The sequence below is a fragment of the Lepidochelys kempii genome, chromosome 3 (genome assembly GCF_965140285.1).
Source record: "Lepidochelys kempii isolate rLepKem1 chromosome 3, rLepKem1.hap1, whole genome shotgun sequence".
NCBI lineage: Eukaryota > Metazoa > Chordata > Testudines > Cheloniidae > Lepidochelys > Lepidochelys kempii.
Genome location: NC_136382.1, coordinates 63,404,153 through 63,424,834, shown reverse-complemented (window position 1 = coordinate 63,424,834; position 20,682 = coordinate 63,404,153). Strand labels below are relative to the sequence as shown.

General features: G+C 41.2%; 1 protein-coding gene across 2 annotated transcripts in view; it reads left to right on the top strand.

Annotated features, from left to right (window-relative positions):
* Positions 1–269: 269 nt before the first annotated feature.
* Positions 270–20,682, top strand: part of ELOVL4 (ELOVL fatty acid elongase 4) — a 65,076-nt gene continuing 44,663 nt past the window's right edge. The window contains exons 1-2 of one of the 2 annotated variants that reach the window (XM_073336521.2): positions 602–682; positions 17,144–17,250. Coding sequence is in view for 1 of the 2 variants with exons in the window: in XM_073336520.2 (XP_073192621.1) it covers positions 583–682 (100 nt within the window). In the remaining variant the exon portion in view is untranslated. Of the gene's footprint in view, positions 683–17,143; positions 17,251–20,682 lie in introns of both variants that reach the window. The other variant, XM_073336520.2, reaches the window with a different exon arrangement.

Here is a 20,682-nt window from a genome sequence, read left to right as displayed (position 1 = left end):
GCTGGAGGCCAGACAAACACCTGCCAGGGATGGACTAGCTACTACTCAGTCCCCGCGGGACCAGGTGACCGATGGGTCCCCAGCACCAGGCCGGTCCCACCTTGCCAAGTGGGAGGAGGGACCGGGGCGGGCGGGCTGGGAACTGCCGCGTTCGCCCTAACCTCGGCACGCTGCCCCCGCACCCACCATTCCCGAGCGAACTCCCGTCGCAGGCAGCGTCCGCCCCTGCCCCAGGCTGAGCGCCAGGCCGTGTGCGCCTGCGCGGCCGGTGATGGAGCGGTGTCTGCGGAGTGCTGTGGCGAGACAGCGGGAGGCCGCAGGCCAGGTCACGTGATTCGCGCCGAGTGCCGCGGACCATCCCCAGTCGCTGGACGCGGAGCCCGGCGCCTGCTCCGCTGCGCCCGCCCGCGCGCCCTGCCCGCGGGCACAGGCCGGTCAGCGCGAGGCGGAGTCTGCGGCGAGAGACCCAGCAGCGGCACACACTTAAATTACGTGCCCGGCGCGAGCAGGGAGCAGCAGCTCCGGCACAGAGGGACCGCAGCGCACCCGCCCCAGACACCTCTGCTGCTGCTGCTGCTCGCCATGGGATCCGCCGCCGAGCAGCCGGGCCGGGCCACGGGCCTCGTGTCCAGCCTGCTGAACGACACCCTCGAGTTCTACCGCTGGAGCTGGAGCATCCGAGGTACCCGGCGCCGCTTGCACGCACCGGCTGTGCCCCAGCCTCCGCTGCGCTGCAGCCTGTGCCTTGCCCCGACTCTGCTGCCCTCGACCGCCGTCGGGCCCCAGCCTGTGCTCCCTCCTAGCCTCCGCCGTGCCCCGTCTCTGCTCCCTTTAGCCCCAGCCAACGCTTCCCACCTAGCCTCTGCTTCCCAGCCACTGCTTCCTACCCCGTTGTCTGCCTTGCCCCAGCTCTCCGCTCTTTGTTAGCTCTCCAGCCCCTATTACCATCCCCTGTGGACCTCCTTCCCTGCCCTGCTCTTACGGAACCTGCCTGTATCGAGCGGCTTCTGCTGTATTCTGTTCCCCTCCCCTGTTCTCCTCATCTCCCCCAGCAGTCCTGTTCCGCTATCCCTCGCTCTCCACTTAGTCTTCCTTTGCCAACCCCTGTTCTCTCTATTTACTGCTTTCTTCTTGTCCCCTGCTACTCTTCACCTGCCCCTCCCCTGCCTACTATCTCCAGCCGTTCTACCCTCGTTTCTTCTTCCAGGCCACTCTGGAGAGAGGCTGTCCCTCCCTGTCTTCCCTCTTTACTCACTGTCACACAGCGGTCAAAATGGCTCCATTCCTCCAAACAGGGACTCAGTCCCTTAATAGAGCATTGAACAGTTCTGGTTTTAGCCAGACCGTGGGGGTGAGGAAAAGAGGAAGGTGCCCTCCATTCCTGCAGGTAAATTATGAAATAGTAGTCTCTTCTGCCTCAGCTTTCTCTGTTGGGGTCCCTGTTCAGGGTCCCTGTTCAGTTACTGAGAGCTTATTGGTGCATGAGCTTCTGTTCACCCTCTAACCCCGTATTTCCTACGCGTTACTGAATTATATATTATGGTTCAATGTAGTGGCATCTTATTGGAACATAAGACTCTCCACCTCTTAGCTCATTTTAATGACTATATTAAATGCTGTATGAGCCTGTATTCAATAGCAATCATAGTATTAGTACTCTAGGATTTTATTGCTAAGTGAACTTCTAGTTCACTTCCTCCTTCCCCCAATTTACTTTCTTGGTTATATGTTGATATAGCCTCGACTTTGATAGTAGTGATAAACAAGGCCCATATATTCCATGGCATGATATACCTAAATTCACCAATTAGCATGTGATTTCTCTGGCAGTCTAAATGATGCTGCTGCATAATTTCCAAATTTTACAAATCAGGGGTTTTTTTGTTTTGCAAAATAAATAGGGAATCAATTAGTATAATTAAGACATGCTTTTCTATTTATTTTTAAACCAAACTAAAATCACTGTATTCCATTATATGGTGCTCCCACATCTTCCTTGTGGTGCCTTTTTTTTTGGTATTGATAACTCATAGCTACAATGTAGAAGTTGTGAAGGGAAAAGCTGGAAGTTTTGGAATCTTGGGAAAGGTAGGAAGCAGCTTGCAGTTTTGGGACAGGCCTGTTAGGTGGATGTTTCTGCTAAAATGATGGCAGTGAAATAGTTAACAGTAATTGATGTTCAAAGGGTCATCTTTGGGGTGCAGAGTTATCCCAATGATATGACATGGGATAGGTCCACACTTCTCAGAGTTGCTTTTCCAGGCAGGCTTCAGGCTCAGAAAGAAAATAATGCATCTGTTTATTCTTAGTTTGTGATTTTTTTGGTTGTCTATAACAGGCAATGGCTTCCACAGCTGTGCAGTGATAATGTATGGAGCCTTGGTTACAGATCCTGGGAACTCGCTACTTCATCAGCGCCTTCCTCTTCCTGCTCTGCAGCCCCCCACCCACAGCCATCTGTCAGATAATAAATTAAGCTTACGTTGTACATACAGACAGCTTATTTCATGATCTGCCTTCCTACCCTAGCTTCTGGTTTTACCTTGACATATTTTAAATATTAAATTAATCCTATGTACTCATCTGTTTCAAATCTTCCAGAAGATGGGATCAAATGGAAAAGCTGCAGCAGAAATGCATTGCAGTCAGCCAGTGTGTGCTACACTGAATCCATTTGCATATACCCATGTAATGCATAAAGGGCACCTTCTTCTCCCTAATCAGTGCTATAGTCAGACTGGAAGAAAATGATGGTAGGGGTCTCCTTACAGTCTTTTAGGGAGAAGGATTTTTTTAGTTTTCCTGCCTACTGAATGTGTTTTTTTTTACTGGCTTCTGTGGTACAGTACAATAACCGTAGTGATCAAAAGACAGAGCTGGAAGAAAGGAAACCTCAGGAAAGGGTGATTACAAAAAACAGCAGCAAAAGAGATGGCTGTCTTCTGTTAAAACTGCATATTATAGAAAACTTTTTCTGACACGATGCAGTTTCTTTGTGCCATAGGCAATAATAGATGCCCTTTTGATGTTTCTAATAGGATGCTGAGCTTTTTTCTAATTAAATCTTCAATAATTTTTCCATTATTGTTCGGTTAATTGCTGGTAATGAAATAGTATTGTAATTTAGGATTTAAAAAAATTTAAAGGTCAGTTACATTGGAGAGGGGGAGAACATATCTTGTTATGACCATCAGGTTATTATTTTTGGAGGCTCCCTGGGAGGACAGTCTTGGAAGGGGCCTAAGCCATACCATAATCATTTAGTATTTCTTAGTTATATAGTGGCAATATGTGACTAGGGCCCCCTTACACAATCAAATGCAGTAATATAAAAAAATTTACCTCATGTTGTTATGTAGTCTGCGTGTGATGTTTCAATTCATGACAACTTTAGTGTCATCACATGAAAATGCTGTGTCATCAGATGAGACATGACAATGCCCCAAATTCAGTGTATGGATTTGTGGCAGTCTTGCTCAGTTCACTGCTCTTCTGTATATGCTTTTACTTGGGGAAGAAAGGCATGGAGCATCTGGATGCCCCTCTCTCTAAACTAATCCATTTTAAAATCATGAATTTACCACCATCATGTGCTGAAGAATCATAGCAGTGATGTTGTTCAGTAACCGACACAGAAGAAACTATGCCAGGCAATCACATTTCACAGCACAGAGTATGATGAAACTATACCATGTAGCGATGTTGTCCAAATAGTGGTATCCATGGATAAGTATTAATGAATAAGCCATATTGAAACTTCACTACAGGAACAATACACAAATGAAGAAATGATATTCCTGTTACAACTCCTACACAGGGAGCTTTCCTTGTTTATTCCAGCCTTCCCACATTACTTTCTATTTTCTCCCTCATTTGTAATCAGGCATCCCAACTCTCACCTCTCCTCATACCGTAGAACCTCAGAGTTGCGAACACCAAAGTTACAAACTGACCAGTCAACCGCATACCCCATTTGGAACTGGATGTATGCAATCAGGCAACAGCAGAGATAAAAAATAAATAAATAGGTATAGTACTGTGTTAAACAAGCTACTAAAAAAATAAAAAGAAGCATTTTTCTTCAGCATAGTGACATGTCAAAGCTATATTAAGTCAATGTTCAGTTGTAAACTTTTGAAAGAACCATAATGGTTTGGTCAACTTAACAGTTACAAACATTTCAGAGTTATAAACAACCTCCATTCCCAAAAAGTGTTTGTAACTGAGGTTCTACTGTATTGCACAACCAGACCTTCCTGCCAATTTGCAATGTTACCAGCCTTCTTTCCTTTTGCTGCCCCAAAAATCCAGGACTGGGACCAGAGATATCTTGGCTTACTTCTCAATTTTGGCATAGACTTCCTGTGCTACCTCAGCTCTACCCTGTCATAAGATCACCAGGAAGAGAAAAATATTGTATTTTTAAAAATCAGTTTAATCTGTCCTGGGATTATAAACACTTTTGTGATAATCCCAATTGTACTTTTTTTCATGGTGTCGCTATAGGGCAAAGTTGTTATTTGTCCTTCAAGTTCAAAGATGACCATGATGTTACTGATTGGTTTTGATTTCTGTGAACGAGTGGCTGGTCAGGCCAGTTTGAGCTTTGAACTGTCTGTGGCACACTGAACGAGAGATACCACTATGAGTTACTTGATTAACATGCTGCTGTTGTGACATTTACACTGCTGGTGCTTCTGCTCTGCCTTAGTAGTTCTCTGCTCATAGACGGTAGCTCTAGTATGGATGAGACTTTGCCAAGTAGAACGATCACAAGCAAAATCTTCCCAAAACTCTGGGTCAGTGGTGAAATGCCTGAAGGATAACTTGAGGGAGTCTTTGAAACATTTCTTCTGGCCTCCCTGAGAGCATTTTCCCTCCTTTAGCTCACCATAAAAGATCTTCTTTTGCAGTCGCTCATCTGACATTTTGGTGACATAGCCTGCTCATTTCATCTGTGATTTCAGTGGAGTATGGATGGTTGGAATACCTGCCTGTATCACAACCTCAGTATCTGGAAACTTGTCTTGCCATCTGATCCTCAGTTTCCTCAAAAAGCCCATATGAAAGCGATTCAGCCTCCTAACCTGGTGTCTGTATACAGTCCATTTTTGCATGCATACATCAAAGTGCATGCAAACACAATGGCTTTGTAGACTTTCAGAATTGTTTGACTAATGTGTCTGCACTCCCACGCATTTGCATGTAATCCGCCAAAGGTGACACTTGCTTTGGCAGATCTGGCATTGGTTTAATTGTCGATGTGAACTGCATGTGACCATGTATTGCCAACATAGATGAACTTGTCCACTGCCTGGAGCAGTTGGCCATTCACTGTGATAGTAGGCTCTACGTAAGGCTTTCCTGGTGCAGGCTAGTATATCACTTCTGTCTTCTTGATATTGATTGTGAAATCAAAATTGTCACAAACTGAAGAGAAATAGTCCACACTCCACTCCATATCAGACTCAGATTTGTCATTCAGGGAAACAGTCTCATCAGCAAACAGAAGATCGTGAACAGTCACTTCCTGAATCTTCGTCTTTGCCATAGTCTACTCAGATTGAAAAGCTTGCCATCAGTCTGGTATCTGATGCCAATCCCAGTGTCACTCATGAAAGGCATCTGAAGCATGGCAGGAGAGGGTTGGGCCAACACGCAGCCCTGCTTTACTGCATTGGTGGCTGGGAATGGTTCAGATGACTTGCCATTGTACATAACACGAGCGAGTATGCCATCATGGAATTGCCTAACCATTGCAATGAATTTCTCCAGGCAGAGTTGTTTGGATGCCCTAAATGTACATTTCCATTCGTTAATGTGTTTGGATTGTTTGTAAGTTTAACCTTAACTCCAAATTTCTGTATTTAAAAGGCTTGTTTTTGAGATAATTGCAATATCTCTATAACTTTTTCCTCTAAGTTATTCATGTACTTTCAACTTTGACACTCTCTATAATAAAGCTTTTTGGTCTTGGAATACTTTTCTGCTCTTTCTTGTCCATTTAGGCCCCAGTCCTGCAGATACTTAAGCACATGCAACTACTCACAGGAGTAGTCTTATTGGAGTATATGGGAGTATTTCCATGAGAAGTACATGTATAATATTTAAGATCAGGGTCTTAGAGTTTAAACTAGGGTGGATTGATTTAAATCAGTAAGCAGGAAACCTGGATTTAAATCAACTTAAAGTTTGTATTTTGCTCTTGTATTTCTTACTTTCTCAAAAAAAAAAATTGATTCTCATTAGTTTGTATAATTTGGTACTACTTTTTGGTAACCAGGAGGACACCCTACATTTATATCTTAATTCTTCAGATTCTTAAATTTACATTTTTATGTTACAAAGAGGTAAGTGACTATTCTTATTTACTAGATATTTTTACTCATTGCTCACTAGGGGTACCCAGGGTTGTGAGACACCTAACCCCTACCTGCCCTCAGTATGAGGAAGTCTCTTCTGTGCCTGTTGTGGATCATCTCCCTGAAACTCACTAGCCTCTGCCAACACAAGCACCACCTTGCAGGCCTCGCTTTCTGTACAAGTAGTGATAGGCACACACCAACCCTCAAGTCCATGCAGCATTCCTTGTAGGATCTAGCCCCTTATCCATTGGACACTCACAGAATTACCAGACCTGCTGTTGCCAAAGCAACAGTATATACACCAGCTTGTAAGAGTCAACTCAGGATCACCACTTTGCTTAACACCATAGCACTTAGTATTATTTTCACTATAAACATATCTATTACTTGAATCTTCTTTAAAATGTAGGAGTATTGGAAACAAATAGTTACATACAAATCATTGCATGCTTTCTAGAGACTAAATTTAACTAACAAGTTAAGCTTCTTTAGACAGGAGGATTCCTCACCAAAAGTTCTCTCCAGCGTTTTCAATCAAGCCTGGCTTAGAACCCTCTTTTATGAAGCAAACTTGCTGTCCATTTACTTTCTTAGTGACGGATGACTGGTTGTCTTTTGTCCCCCCAAAATATAGCAGAGCAAACCTTTGATGTGCACCTCAAGATAGGGTCAGTTCCCCCTCCCCCCCCCCCCGCTGTTTCCTTCTTCCTGTTACTTTTCTCTCTTCAAAATTTTTTTCTTTTATAACCGTTTAGTTTAGGCTAGGGAGAGGGAGACCTATTGTGAACCGTAATACTTAATTTACATACGAACAGCACAACAGGTAAACACTTCTTGTCTGACAAATCTGTTTTTCACCTTTGCTGGTGACCAGTCCCTAAGATCATAAGAATGGCTACACTAGGTCAGACCACTGGTCCATCTAGCACACTCTCCAGTCTTCTAGCAGTGGCCAGTGCCAGATGCTTTAGAAAAAATGAACAGACCAGGGAAATTGCAAACAATCCATCCCGTCATCCAGACCCAGCTTTTCACAGTTAAAGGTTTAGGGACATCCAGAGCATGGGGTTGTGTCCCTGATCATCTTAGCTAATAGGCATTGATGGACCTATCCTTCATGAATTTATTTAAATTTTCTTAACCCAGTCATATTTTTGGCCTTCACAACATCCCTGCCACAGGTTGACTGTGCATTGTGTGAAGTAATTCTTTGTTTTCGTTTTAAACCTGCTGCCTATTAATTTCACTGGGTGGCCCTTGTGTTATGTGAAGAGGTAAATAACTTCTCTATTCACTTTCTCCCCAAAATCCATGATTTTGTAGATCTCTGGCATATCCTCTCCCTTAGCCGTCTCTCTTTTCCGAACTGAAAAGTCCCAGTCTTTTTAATCTCTCCTCATATGGAAGCGGTTTCATAGCCCCAGTCATTTTTGTTTCCTTTCTTTGTACCTCTTCCATTTCGAATATAATTTATTGAGATGAGGCGACCAGATCTGCACACGGTATTCAAGGTGTGGGCATACCATGGATTTATATAATGGCATTATATTTTCTGTGTTTATCTATCCCTTTCCTAATGGTTCCTAACATTGTTAGCTCTTTTGACTGCCACTGCACATTGAACAGATGTTTTCAGAGAACTATCCACTATGAGCCTCAAGATCTTTTTTGAGTGGTAATTGTATGTATAGTTGGGATTATATTTTGCAGTATGTGTTACTTTTCATTTAACATTAGATTTCATCTGCCATTTTGTTGCCCACTCACCCAGATTTGTCTGTTTTTTTGCCATTTTGTTTGCCCAGTCACCCTAGACGCAGACATAGAACATAATTTTCAATGTATATACATAATGCCTTACACAATATCCGTACATGCGTTTTGCAAGAATATGGATGATGAGCATGACACCAGCTTTGATCTCACATGACATCCTTTGAACTAGAATGTACATACCAGACCCAGGCAAACCCTGTAATCCCTGCATGCCTCCTTGCCAGTTGGCATTAATTGGTTCTTGGGTCCCACTTATAATGCGTATCTAACAGCATTTGGATGAAAGTAGGAATTAAAGAAACACAAAACCAGGATTTTAAAATTGTGTTATTAGTTAAATCTACTTTAAATGTGCTGGATACATAAGAAAATAGATGCAAAATTATAAATTTATCAAAACACAGTTTTATTGAAAAGGAAGTATTCTCTGTAGTTAGTGAATTGGATTGTTTGTCTGTCATCATATCCTTCAAGATTCGTAGAATTAGTATTCTCATCTCATTTTTATTCACAGAGTGGAAGAGGAAAACAAGCTTTCCTACTTTTCAACTCCTAATCACGTTCTCAATTTTGAATGAATTAGTCAGTCATTGAACTGAATCAGTTGAATAAACTGAAAAGTAGAAAATAGTCTGTCTGCACCCACAGCAGAGGCCACTGTTGTCAAAAGCTGTCTTAGCACTTCCAACTCTGGTTCCAGATGGTGAGCCAGTGACTTCCACCAGCTCATTTTAAAGAATGTCAAGCAAACTCAGATTTAAGGCCAGAAGGGACCATTGTGATAGTCTGGTCTGACACCCTGCACATTGTAGGTCACAGAACTGCACTCACCTACTCCTGTAATAGACCCATAACCTCTGGTGGAGTTAGTGAAATCCTCAGACCATGATTTAAAGACTTCAAGTTATAGAGAATCTACTATTTACTCTAGTTTAAACCTGCAAGTGACCCGTGCTGCTTGAATATTGATTGGATTTAAACGACTATATTGTACTAAGCTTACACCTTAAAATAAGTGGTCATAATTTGAAATTTAACTTTAAATGATCTTGTTTTAAAAATTAAAACTGTTTAATTCACATTTAAAAAATCCAGTTTAAATAAAAATCAGAATTTTATAAAAATTGTTTCTTCCTCCCCCGCCTCTCCCCTCCCTCATTTTAAACTCTCCAGAGCAGGGACTACATCTTCAATGTGTATGTACAACACCTAACACAATGGGGACCCTATCAACTGATTTTTCTTCTTCCATTTCCCCCTATTTCTTCTTCTGTTTTATCTTAGTTTCTTTTTCCATTCTATGGTTTATTCTCCCCTTACTATTTTAAGTGTTTATTCTCCTCTCCCACACAATCTCTTTCCTCAGCCCTATCTCTCTTCATACAGGACATTTGGGGCTTTTGGTAGCTCAAGAGGTGACAGAGGAAGTTTGGAAAATCAGGCTTTGTAATCATACTGGCTACAACAGTAGCTGGATGATGGTGCTGAAAATGATCAGCAACAACATAGTTAACAAGTCAAGCACTGGCATGTTTATCTTTAGTTTTCAGAATTAACACTCCTTTAAGAAGAATGAATTCACATCAGTCTGCTCAAGAATTGTTTTAGAATATCTAGAACCACACAGGAAGACAACATTGTATCATACTTTGTTTTAAAAGGAAATTAACATGAAAAGCTGTTACCATAAAGCTAATGCAGTTTAAAATCCCAGGAAGTCACGACCTGGAAAAATTAAGTTCCAACAGCAGTATTTACTAAAGATGAATTGTACACATGAAGGTATTTTCTATTCCTGTAAATTTTTTGTTAAGTGTCTGGTTTAATACGCTTATGTCATTAAAACATAACAAAATAGGTTCACAAACTTTTTCATAGCATGGACCATGTCTTTTGTGTCTCGCTTCCCTCCCCACTTCTGTTTACATAGTCAGTGTGAAAAAGCAGTTCCTTACATGCAAAATTAGTAGCAGAAAAGAATGAATTTAGGTTTTGGGGGGTTTTGGGTTTTTTTGTTTTTTTTGGAAGCAACAAAACACAAGCATCACCACAAGATCCATGTGTGCTACATGGAACACTGCTGGTACATGAATCACAGTTTGAAAACTGACAATATACAGGAAGTGTAATGTGCCTTGTTAATTAATGTTACTGGATCTTTAACTTGTGTGTTGACTTCTTGTGACTGTTCGATCATAATATTAATATAGCTTTTTGCATTTAACTTGCTTGTTTTTAAAAGAAAAAAATTGTTTAATAAGCATTTAAATGGCCCCAAATAGGTGTTAAAGTTCAGGTCTCTGAAGTGAATGGATGTAAACCTTTACTATTGTTGTATGCTTAAAGAGTATTTTTAGCGGGACTAGGTTAGAAGAACAGCAGTGCCCTGGTTGACATGGCTGCATCTTTGCAAATGTGAGAGGTAAAAAACGAACCTTCAGAATGTTGTAGGATGTAATAAGTAAGATGAGACCATGAAATTCTAAGATCCACATTTTTCTTTCATGCCCATAGTAGTCACTGATGTTAAAGTCATATATATGAGTTCTATTTTAAACCTTTTGCAATGTATTCTTCACTGAGGGCATTTCTACATGTACACAGGCACTCAGGTGTAAATCTGCAGTGGTCCGGTACGTTAAGTGTCTGTGCAGAACCTGCTACTGCATGCTAAAAGTATCCTAGTGTGCTTTGACATACAGCTGATTCAAACTGCAGTATGTCAAAGTGCACTAGGGAACTTTTAGTGTAAATCAGCAGGATCCACATGAACAGTTAGTGCACGGCATGCTGAATCACTGTAGATTTGCACCCCAGCATGCCACATGGTAAGAGTAAATTGTATATCTGCCTTGAACCATTTGTCCCAGCAGCATCCTTCCCATGTTTGGCAAGGTGGGTAGGATAAGTGTGTGATGGTGTCAAAGAAAAAACAGCCTAATTTTAAATGTAAGGTTTTTGCTGATACTCACTGAGTGTGCCCAGAAATGATTTGGTTTTGTGGGGTGGTATTTTTTTGTTAAAGTTAGCAGTAACTGTTTAATCAATGGCAGGTTTCAGAGTAACAGCCGTGTTAGTCTGTATTCGCAAAAAGAAAAGGAGTACTTGTGGCACCTTAGAAACTAACCAATTTATTAGAGCATAAGCTTTCATGAGCTACAGCTCACTTCATCAGATGCATATCGTGGAAACTGCTTGTTTCTGATCACCTGATGATCACTTTAGATAAGCTATTACCAGCAGGACAGTGGGGTGGGAGGAGGTATTGGTTCATATTCTCTGTGTATATATAAAGTCTGCAGCAGTTTCCACGATATGCATCTGATGAAGTGAGCTGTAGCTCACGAAAGCTTATGCTCTAATAAATTGGTTAGTCTCTAAGGTGCCACAAGTACTCCTTTTCTTTTTGTTTAATCAATGTCCCACCCTCCCCCCCATGAGCAAAGTCACTAGTCCTCAGCAAAGATAGTACTGACTTTAAAACATTGGTAGTTCTGTAGCATTAAAAAAAAAAAAAGCCCTGTGGTTAGTGTATTTTGGTTTATGGTGGAAATGCCATTTCTCCACTGAGCTATATCCTCTCTCCATTGTGACCTTAGGTAGAGCTGGTGGCTCAGCAGAGGAACTGATGGTAGATGTCATACATGGCTGCAGGCCCTCACAACAGTGTTGACTATCTGGGGCGCCTATGAGCTATAACTACCTCCAGCCCTAAAATCCTTCCATGCCCATAGCATCATTGTAACAACTTTAAAAAAAAAGTCTCTAGGAGCCACACTAATAAGTCAGCAGCCCCCCATCAGCTCCCTCCACTCCAACCTGCAGCAGCTCCTGCCCGCCAGCAGCCCCACCAATCAGTGTCTCCCGCTCCCTCCCCACTCCTCCTGCCCACCATGATCAGCTGTTACGCAGTGTGCAGGAGGCTCTGGGGTCGGGGGGGGGGGGAGCGGGAGAAGAGCAAGGGCATGGCAGGCTCAGGGGAAGGGGTGGAGTGGGGGCAGGCAGGGCCTGGGGCAGAGCAGGGGATTGAGCACTGAGCACTCCCCTGGCACATTGGAAAGTTGGCACTGTAGCTCCATCCCCAGAGTCATTGCCTGTGCAAGGAGACACATACTAACTTCTGCAGAGCCACATGTTGGCTACCCCTGTTTTAATATATTTAGGAACTGTACAATAAAGATCTCCCGCCACCCCCATTTGTTCTCTAACTCAGTATTGGTACTGAGAAACAGCAGGGTCATATTTAGTTTTCTAGGTAGCTCTATGGTTTGGGATGCAAAGTTACTCCATTTCATTCCTTAGACATATCTGTGCAGTCTTTTAAACTTATTCTTTTTAGAACGTATACATTTACTAGTTATATTTCAAGTATGAATGAAATTGCGGGTTTCATTCTACAAACCTTTCTTGGTGGTTTATACCTTTTTAAAACAAATGATTTTTGGTTTGAAATTTTTTAATACTGCTTGGACACAGCTCAAAGGAGGAGGGTTTTTTATTATTATAATTACAGAGTGGGAAGAGAGGGGAAAATTTGAATTAAATCTGTCTTCCTGTTTTTAAAAATGGGAATTAATTGACAAAGGCCAGTTGCTTGGCTCGCATACTCACTCTTGGGCTACCATCCATATAATTCACCAGAGTTAATGTACTCACTCCTCAGTGCTCTTCCAAACATCTACCATGGCTGTCACAACAATGGTATGTGTAGAATCCTCTTACACTAGGTCTATGCTGTTTTCCCTATTAGCACAGTTGAAATGCTGCTGGGTGAAGATAAGGCCCAATCAACCAGCCAGTAAGGCTGGTTAAGGTTGGAGTGCATTTGGAGAAGGGTCATGAGATTGATTAAAGGATTGAAAAACATGCCATATAGCAAAAGACACAAGGAGCTCAATCCGTTTGATAAAACAAAGAGAAGATTGAGTGACTTGATCACAATCTGTAAGTACCTACATAGGGAACAGAAATTTGATAAGAAGTCTCTTCAATCTAACAGACAAAGGTATAACAAGATCCAGTGCAGGAATTTGAAGCTAAACAAATTCAAATTAATAAGGTGCACCTTTGTAACAATGACAACAATTAATCATTGGAACACTTGATGAAGGGTTGTGGTGGATTACCATCACTGGACATTGTTAAATCAAGACTAGGTGTTTCTCTTAAAAAAATATATATACACACACACACACACACACACACACTCCATTTCAGGCATTAATTCAGGGAAGTCCTGTTGTCTGTTTTGTACCTCCAGCTCAGTGATAAAGCTTTGCCTTAGTTCTCCATCTATAAGAGTCACAGAATGCTAATAAATTAATGTTTCTGAGTCACACATAGTACAGTGGTAGAGGAGCATCAATTCCTAAGAAGACAGTCATGTTAAAATCCTTAAAAAAACAAAACAAAACAAACCACCACTTTATCCATGTTACCAATATCTCACGTTATTAGAAGTGAATTTTTTTGTTTTGCCTTTTTCTTGGCTTGCATTAGTCAGTTTTACTTCTGTTCATAGAAATTTGCTACTCTGGTTCAGTAGCATCTTTTCATATAACCAAAAATACTGCAATGTTTGGATTGCAAATGCCATAGGGGAAAGTTTATTTTTGAAAATTGTTTCTACTGAAAATTTTAAAATCCTGACATTTGTATTGGTCTTGGGTTTTGCAAACAGTTAGTTTTTGTCAGATTTAAGCTTTGGAACAAACTAGACACAATAGTGTCACTTGAAGTGCTGTCTATGGCACAACTGGCTGAAGTGTCAGAAGAGGAATTTAGCAGAGGCCTAGGTGGGGAAAAAATCATTGCTTTTTCCTCCTGTTTGGTGGAGTTTAAGGAAACTGAGACAGGAGGTTAGTTCTCACCTTCAAACTCAAATTGGACACACTGTTTAGTCATTCACCAAAGGGTTTAAAGGGCATATTTGCAGATTTTCTTGAAAGCATTTCTCTTGTCCTTTCTGAGGTTTTGGTTATCTTGAACTACTGAGCAGCACGATTCACTCACCTCTTCCTGGCTGCTCACGGTCTGGTACCCCCTTCTGTTGTTTGCTCTCACAGTGTTCCCTCTCACTCAGTGCACTCACTCTTCATGACCCTCCAGCTGGGTCACTATATGTGTTTTCCCTTCCAGGGCAGGATGGCTGCATATCAAAGTCTCTCCAGATGAGCTGTCTGGTTGCCTTTCCAGGCCATCCTCTAATTCAGTGGTCTCCAAACTTTTTGGCTTGTGCACCCCCAGGGTGAAGACCAGAAGACCTGCTGCAGGCATGCCGCCAGAGGGGACATGCAGACATGCAGAGCTGCCGCTGAAGAAAAAAAACGGCGGAGTGCTATTCGGCGGCACTCCTGCTGCCGTGCACCCCAGTTTGGAAACCACTGCTGTAATGCAAGACTAGGGCACTTTCTTCAGTGGTGAGCTGGGGAACCCAAGCCCACCCAGTAATCCAGGTTCCGGTACAGGGACCCTCTGTTCAGCAACCACGGTCTGATTACTTCCAAGACCCTGTTACAATTTCCCTGTGCTCATTCCTTATTTTGTCCTCTAGCACTGGCCCTTTAGGATACCGCTGGAGCTCCCTGTGGCTGCTTCACTCCTCTCAGGTGCTTGCTAGAGTCTAGATTCCAAACATACCTCCCTCCTCCCAGGGAATAACTGCAGACTACTTCCCCTGTAGCTCCCTTCTGTTCTCAGACTTCTGGCTTGTACGGGCCCACCCTACACCTGCTCAGCTGAGCTTCATCTTCTGTTAGGGCTTGCTTAGCCAGACTAATTCTCCCGTAGGTGCAGCCTGCTAAGTTAATTAGCCCCTTCCTAGCTACTTCAACCCCTCCAAGTGAGGATTCTTTTGACATCCTGGCTGACTCTTTTGACAAGCTAAAAAAATGTGATAGAATGTATTTGCAATAAATGCAGTATTTGAAATGTTTATTGTGTGTGCTAATTCTTCAGTTTACAAGCTTAGGACCCAGTGTTGCAGACACTTATTAGTGAGTGTCATGCTCTGTACTGTGAGTGATTCCCTTCAGGTCAAGTAGATTATGTGCAGTAGTAAATACTGTACTTGTTAGTAAATGTTTGCATTATTTAGTAAACATTTGGGCCATTATTTATGAAGCATAGTGTTTCTTTGAGCAGTTTAAATTCTCAAAAACCCCATCAGAAGGAAGCTAATTTAAATCCTTTATAAACATTTTGTTGTAGTTTAATGTGTGTGAGCTCATTAATCCTGACTTGCTTTCTTATGATGGCACTCTTTTGTAAAGTCCTTGCTTAATGATAGCAATAGGAGAGCTGACTGAAGGTAACTGAAAAGTCAAATAAAATAATACAGTACCTCAGGAAGTGATCAACTGGTTAATAATATCTGGGATACTATCATTTTCATTGGAATTATTAAAATATCAGTTTAAATTTATTGTCGAAAAACACTGACTGAGATTAAAAAAGCTTGCTCCTGAAGTGCGCCTTTAGAAATGTAACTGTTTAAAGACATCTGCAGAAGTGATGGTAATTGGACAGATGGATATGCTGGATTGGCACTGTAAGTGTCTTTGCGCTGAGAATAGTAGCCATAGCTATTAATACTTTGAAGGCTCCCCAGATAAATTAGTGAGTAGCAACCTTCTAGCTAAGGAATGAATACGCTCTTAATCTAAAAACCTAAACTACTGTGTGTTGATATTACATGGAAATATGAATGCAAGGGTATTTTAAACCTGCATTATATATTTTTAGATGTATAATGCTTTCCAAAGCTAATATAGAAATTGGATGGAAAAGACACATTAGACCATTCAGTCATCTTCCTGCTAATGCAGGATTTCCCCTACAATATATATTTGTAGGTACAGTATTCTTCTGCCTCTTTTCACAGTTTATACTTACTGGTCAAAATAATTTGGAAAGATTAATTTTTGAGTCTCTATAATAACTTACAGATAATTATAAAGAAAATAGCCACTAGCTTTGACAGAAGCAAATTTCACACCAAAAAAATTGAACACCATATAATATGATTTGGTTGAGCTTCTTTCTGTTTTAGCTTTAGCTCACCACATTATTGATTTTCCCCCACCCCCTAAAAACTTTGGAAGATAGGTTAATTGTGTGTCCTTGTTTTCTTAGCATGTGGGTGTTTTATTTAAGTCCTTTATTGAGATTCTCCACCCAGTGCATGTGTGTAACTTCCACTAATGCTAAAGCGGCATGTGTCTCGTAAGGAGAATTTAAATACCACAAGGATAGGTACTTCAAAAAAATTAATTAAAATATATATTCTTTATCTCTTGCTTCAGATTTATAATGTGGGATTTTGAAGAACTTTCACCCCCCCCACAATTATTGTAAAACTTACTCCATATAAAGGTCTGAGTTTTGTATAACTATATTTCTCATGTGGTAAAAACATTAACATTTGGGACTGCTAGACTCCCTGGGGTTTTTTTTGTTTTGTTTTGAGTTCATTTTTTCTGCTAAGTGCAAATTAAAACTCTTACCTTTTTGGAATATACACTTTATTTTTCTTACAAAAAGAGATGTAGTTGTGTTGTTGGCTATGCTGTAAAGAGTCATTTTACTTGTGATCAAATTAGAATCTGGGTCTTAGGATTTGGAAGATAAATGCATTAATCCACTGAAACATTCAGTCACTCTCTGTCAATTCTAATCAGATAAAGGCATTTGTAATTTTGAACTGAAGGAGTTGGAGGGGTCAGCTTTCTTGCTTTTATATTTAATTTTCATGGGAAGATTCATTTCTCAACTTCTTGCATGTGAATTTGCTGGATTTAATAAGGCAGTAAGTTCCTTTAAAAAACATAGTTTTCTGTGCCCAGCAGATGTCATTTTGGTCATCACACTGTCTAATGAATAGGGTGCACAATAGTACTGATTTGCTGATGTAAGGATGTTTCTGATTTTTTTGCCTGTTAACAGAATATTTTCAGATTCATTATAAGTATGATATATTATCTGACTGTGAATTAATTTTTCAGAAAAGAAACTCAGGGCAACATCAGAGTGACAGCAGACTATGTTCTTTTGTATACATCAGTCAAGCAACCTTAAATCAGTAAACTGTAGTGAAGTTGTTTTACTGAAGGTACTTATTATGTATTGTCTGATTTGACCATAGCTGTGTGAGTTAATTTAAGCTGTTATAAATGAGTTTCGCATGGACATGCAAAGTAACTTATAAAAGAAACGTTGAGACATGATACAAACCTCCAAAGGACTGCTATATTTCCTGATACATTGAATACATTCCAGTAGCTCTACTGTAAAAAATATATCTTTGCATTTAGTATTGTCTCAAAAATAAATATAAGAAACCATGGTGTAGTAGGTGTGATGGAAGTTACCAACAATTAACTCATTAGTAGTGGAATGTCAATAATAGAATTGATTAGCCAAAGCATATTTCAAGTGCGTGGGATCTTGTCACCCCTTGTGCAGGCACATAACACCTAAAATATAGTAGTACTCATAGGTGCTGGAACTAGGATTGCTGGGGGTGCTGCTGCACTCTCTGGCTTGAAGTGGTTTCCATTATATACAGGATTTACAGTTTGGCTAAATGGCTTTTAGCACCCCCACTATAAAAATTGTTCCAGCACCCTTGGTAGAACTGTCCCAGCGGAGAGACAGGCCACAGAAAGGCCACCCAGGCAGACTTGGAACCTCAGCGCACAATGAGGAGCGATGCTACGTTGTGTTCTCTTTGAAAATGTTTCGGGTGGGCTGGGGAGCAGCTATTAACCGTGCATCTGAACTATGCAGATCCATTGTTCAAGCTGCAAGCATAGTTACAGTTCAGGGGTTTTAACAGCAACTGTGTAGTTGCAGTGTGATTTGCTCTGTACATTGTGGGGAAGGTTGCCACCCATTGAGATGTTTCCTCAGGTATTGCAGAGGTGGTGAAGATTTTACCATAAGTGGAAGGTATCCATATCACGTGTTTGTTTGTTTTTTACCAGATGTTGTATAACTTGTAGCATTATACTTTGTATTGTGATTTGATGACCTATTAAAGGCATAGCTTTGCACCTTTACACAAAAGAGAACATAATTACACTAAGAAAACTATATTTCTTGTCACTTGGAGACTTCAGCTTTACTAGCCTTTTTTGCATTTTGTCAAGTTTTCATCCTATTTTTGAATTTCAGAGTCCCACGTGAAATCTTCAGCCATAATCCTGAAACAGATCTGCATGGGCAGGCACCTGCAGCAGTGTGCAGCCCTAATAAACTCATGAGGGCTTATCACTGGGTAGAGGGGTCTGTCCATCAAGATCCAGTTGCCAGATCAAGGTAGTCTTTGGTTTTGTCTATCGCAGGAGAGAGGTGGAACCTCAAAACCTTCTAGAAACTGTCTGATTCTTTTAAGTTTAATGGAGTTGAGTGCAGTTAGTGTTTGTGGAAGGAAGGTGGTGATGAAATGTCTCCCATATTTTTTCTTATGGAAGGAAATGAAAATATAGGACGAAATTTTATATCTGGCTATTTTTCTGGGGAGGGGGAAGCACCTAGTTCAATAAACTATTGGACTAGTAACTAAAAATTACCTTTTTACTTTTGTCTTCTTTCTTAAGGTTTATTTGGGATTATGATTTCTAATAGTAAGGGGCAGGGGCACATTCTTTGCTTCAAGGAGTTCACAATCTAATAGGATCCCCTTTTTATTCCATTCTATGGTACTCATGCATGACAAAGCACTTTTGGATTACAGTGAGATAGCTTACTCCAGAGTAGCAGAAGAAATTATGCTATGGAACCCTGCTTGTACAGAAGATCTTGAATCATTTAATATTTTCTGTTCACAGGAAATGACAGAAAAACCCCAAACCCTAATCCACCAGACACCCTAAACATAGACTACATAAAAAGCCACAAGAGTTTTAAAAAAATAAAAAAAGAAAGAAAAGAAAATGCAGGTAGAAGACCAGCATCAGGGGGAGGGAGGCTATCCAGTTTATTGCACTGAGTGCAACATGTATGATTATCTGCCTCATGGGCATGTGTCGTGTGTGCATATGGTGCTAGTAACTCACAGCCCTTGGAGATAGAGTATGGGCTCTTAAGGCCAGAGTGGATGAACTGGAGGTACGCAGAGGAGACTTCTGGGGACATAGTAGAATGGTTCCTTTCCTATCTGGCAGCCTCTGTACGGTTAAGGAGGATGAAAGTGTCGAGGCAGGAGAGCATCAACCTGGAGCAGAAGGAAATGGTCCATAGTTGGGACCCACCTTCCAGAGGATGTCATGATATTCTCTCGCACTGAGGATGCCCTTCCAAGGGTGGGGCCCGGTTTCTAGGAAGAGATAGGTAATAGTCACGGGGGATTCTTTTATTAGAAATAGTTGTGGGGGTTTTGATGACCGGGAGAACCTCCTGGCAAAGGTTGCAGATCTCATGGCACATCTAGATAGCCTTCTAATAGCACTGGGGAGGAGCCAGTGGTCGTGGTGCCTGTTGGTATGACCAATGACATAGGGAAAGGTAACAGAGTAAAGGCTGCTAGGTAAGAGGTTATAGTCCAGGACCTCCCGAGTAGCATTCTCTCAAATGCTTTAGGTTCCACCCACAGGGCCAGTAAGGCGGGCAGATCTGCAAGGGGTAAATGCGTGGATGAGACGATGTAAGGAAGAGGAACTTAGGTTTATTAGGAACTGGGAAACCTTCTGGGGAAGGAGTAGCCTGTACTGGAGGGTTGGGTTCCACCTAAACCAGAATGGAACCAGGCTACTAGCACATAAAAGTTAAAAAGTTGTAGAGGATTTCTTTAAAGTAAGGGATGGGGGAAAGCTAACAGGTATGGAGGAACACATGGTTGGGTCAGAGACATCCCTAGGGAGGATTTATTAAAGGGGATACTTTATATCCTAGTGTACAGGAGAGGAAAGAAGTTGGTAAAGTACAGGTAGGATCTAGTGAGGAACAGTCAAACATAAAAGAGTCCCATTTAAACATAAAACATGAAGGGAAGCAACTAAATTCCTTCAAATGTACAAGTGCAAATACTAGAAGTCTAAATACTAAGATGGGTGAAATAGAGTACCTGGCATTAAATGAAGATATTGATATAATAGGCATCACAGAACCTTGGTGGAATGAGGAAAGTCAATGGGACAGTTATGCCAAGGTACAAAATATATAGGAATGACAGAGTGAGTTGTGCTGCTGGGGGAGCGGCAATATAAGTTTAAAAAAAATAGTCAAATAATGTGAAAATCTTAAATGAAGAAAACTGTACCATGGAATCTCTATGGGTAGAAATTTCATGCTTGAATAATAAGACAATGGCAGTAGGAATATACTACTGATCACCTGACTGGGATGATGTCAGTGATTATGAAATGCTATGAGAGGTTAGGCTACAAAACCAGAAAATGCAATAATAATGGGTGATGTCAACTATCCTTATGTTGATTAGGTAAATGTTATCTCAGAGTGTGATGCACGGTAAAATTTCTAGACTCCATAAATGACTGCTTCTTGGAGCAGCTAGTCCTGGAATCCATAAGGGAAGAGGCAG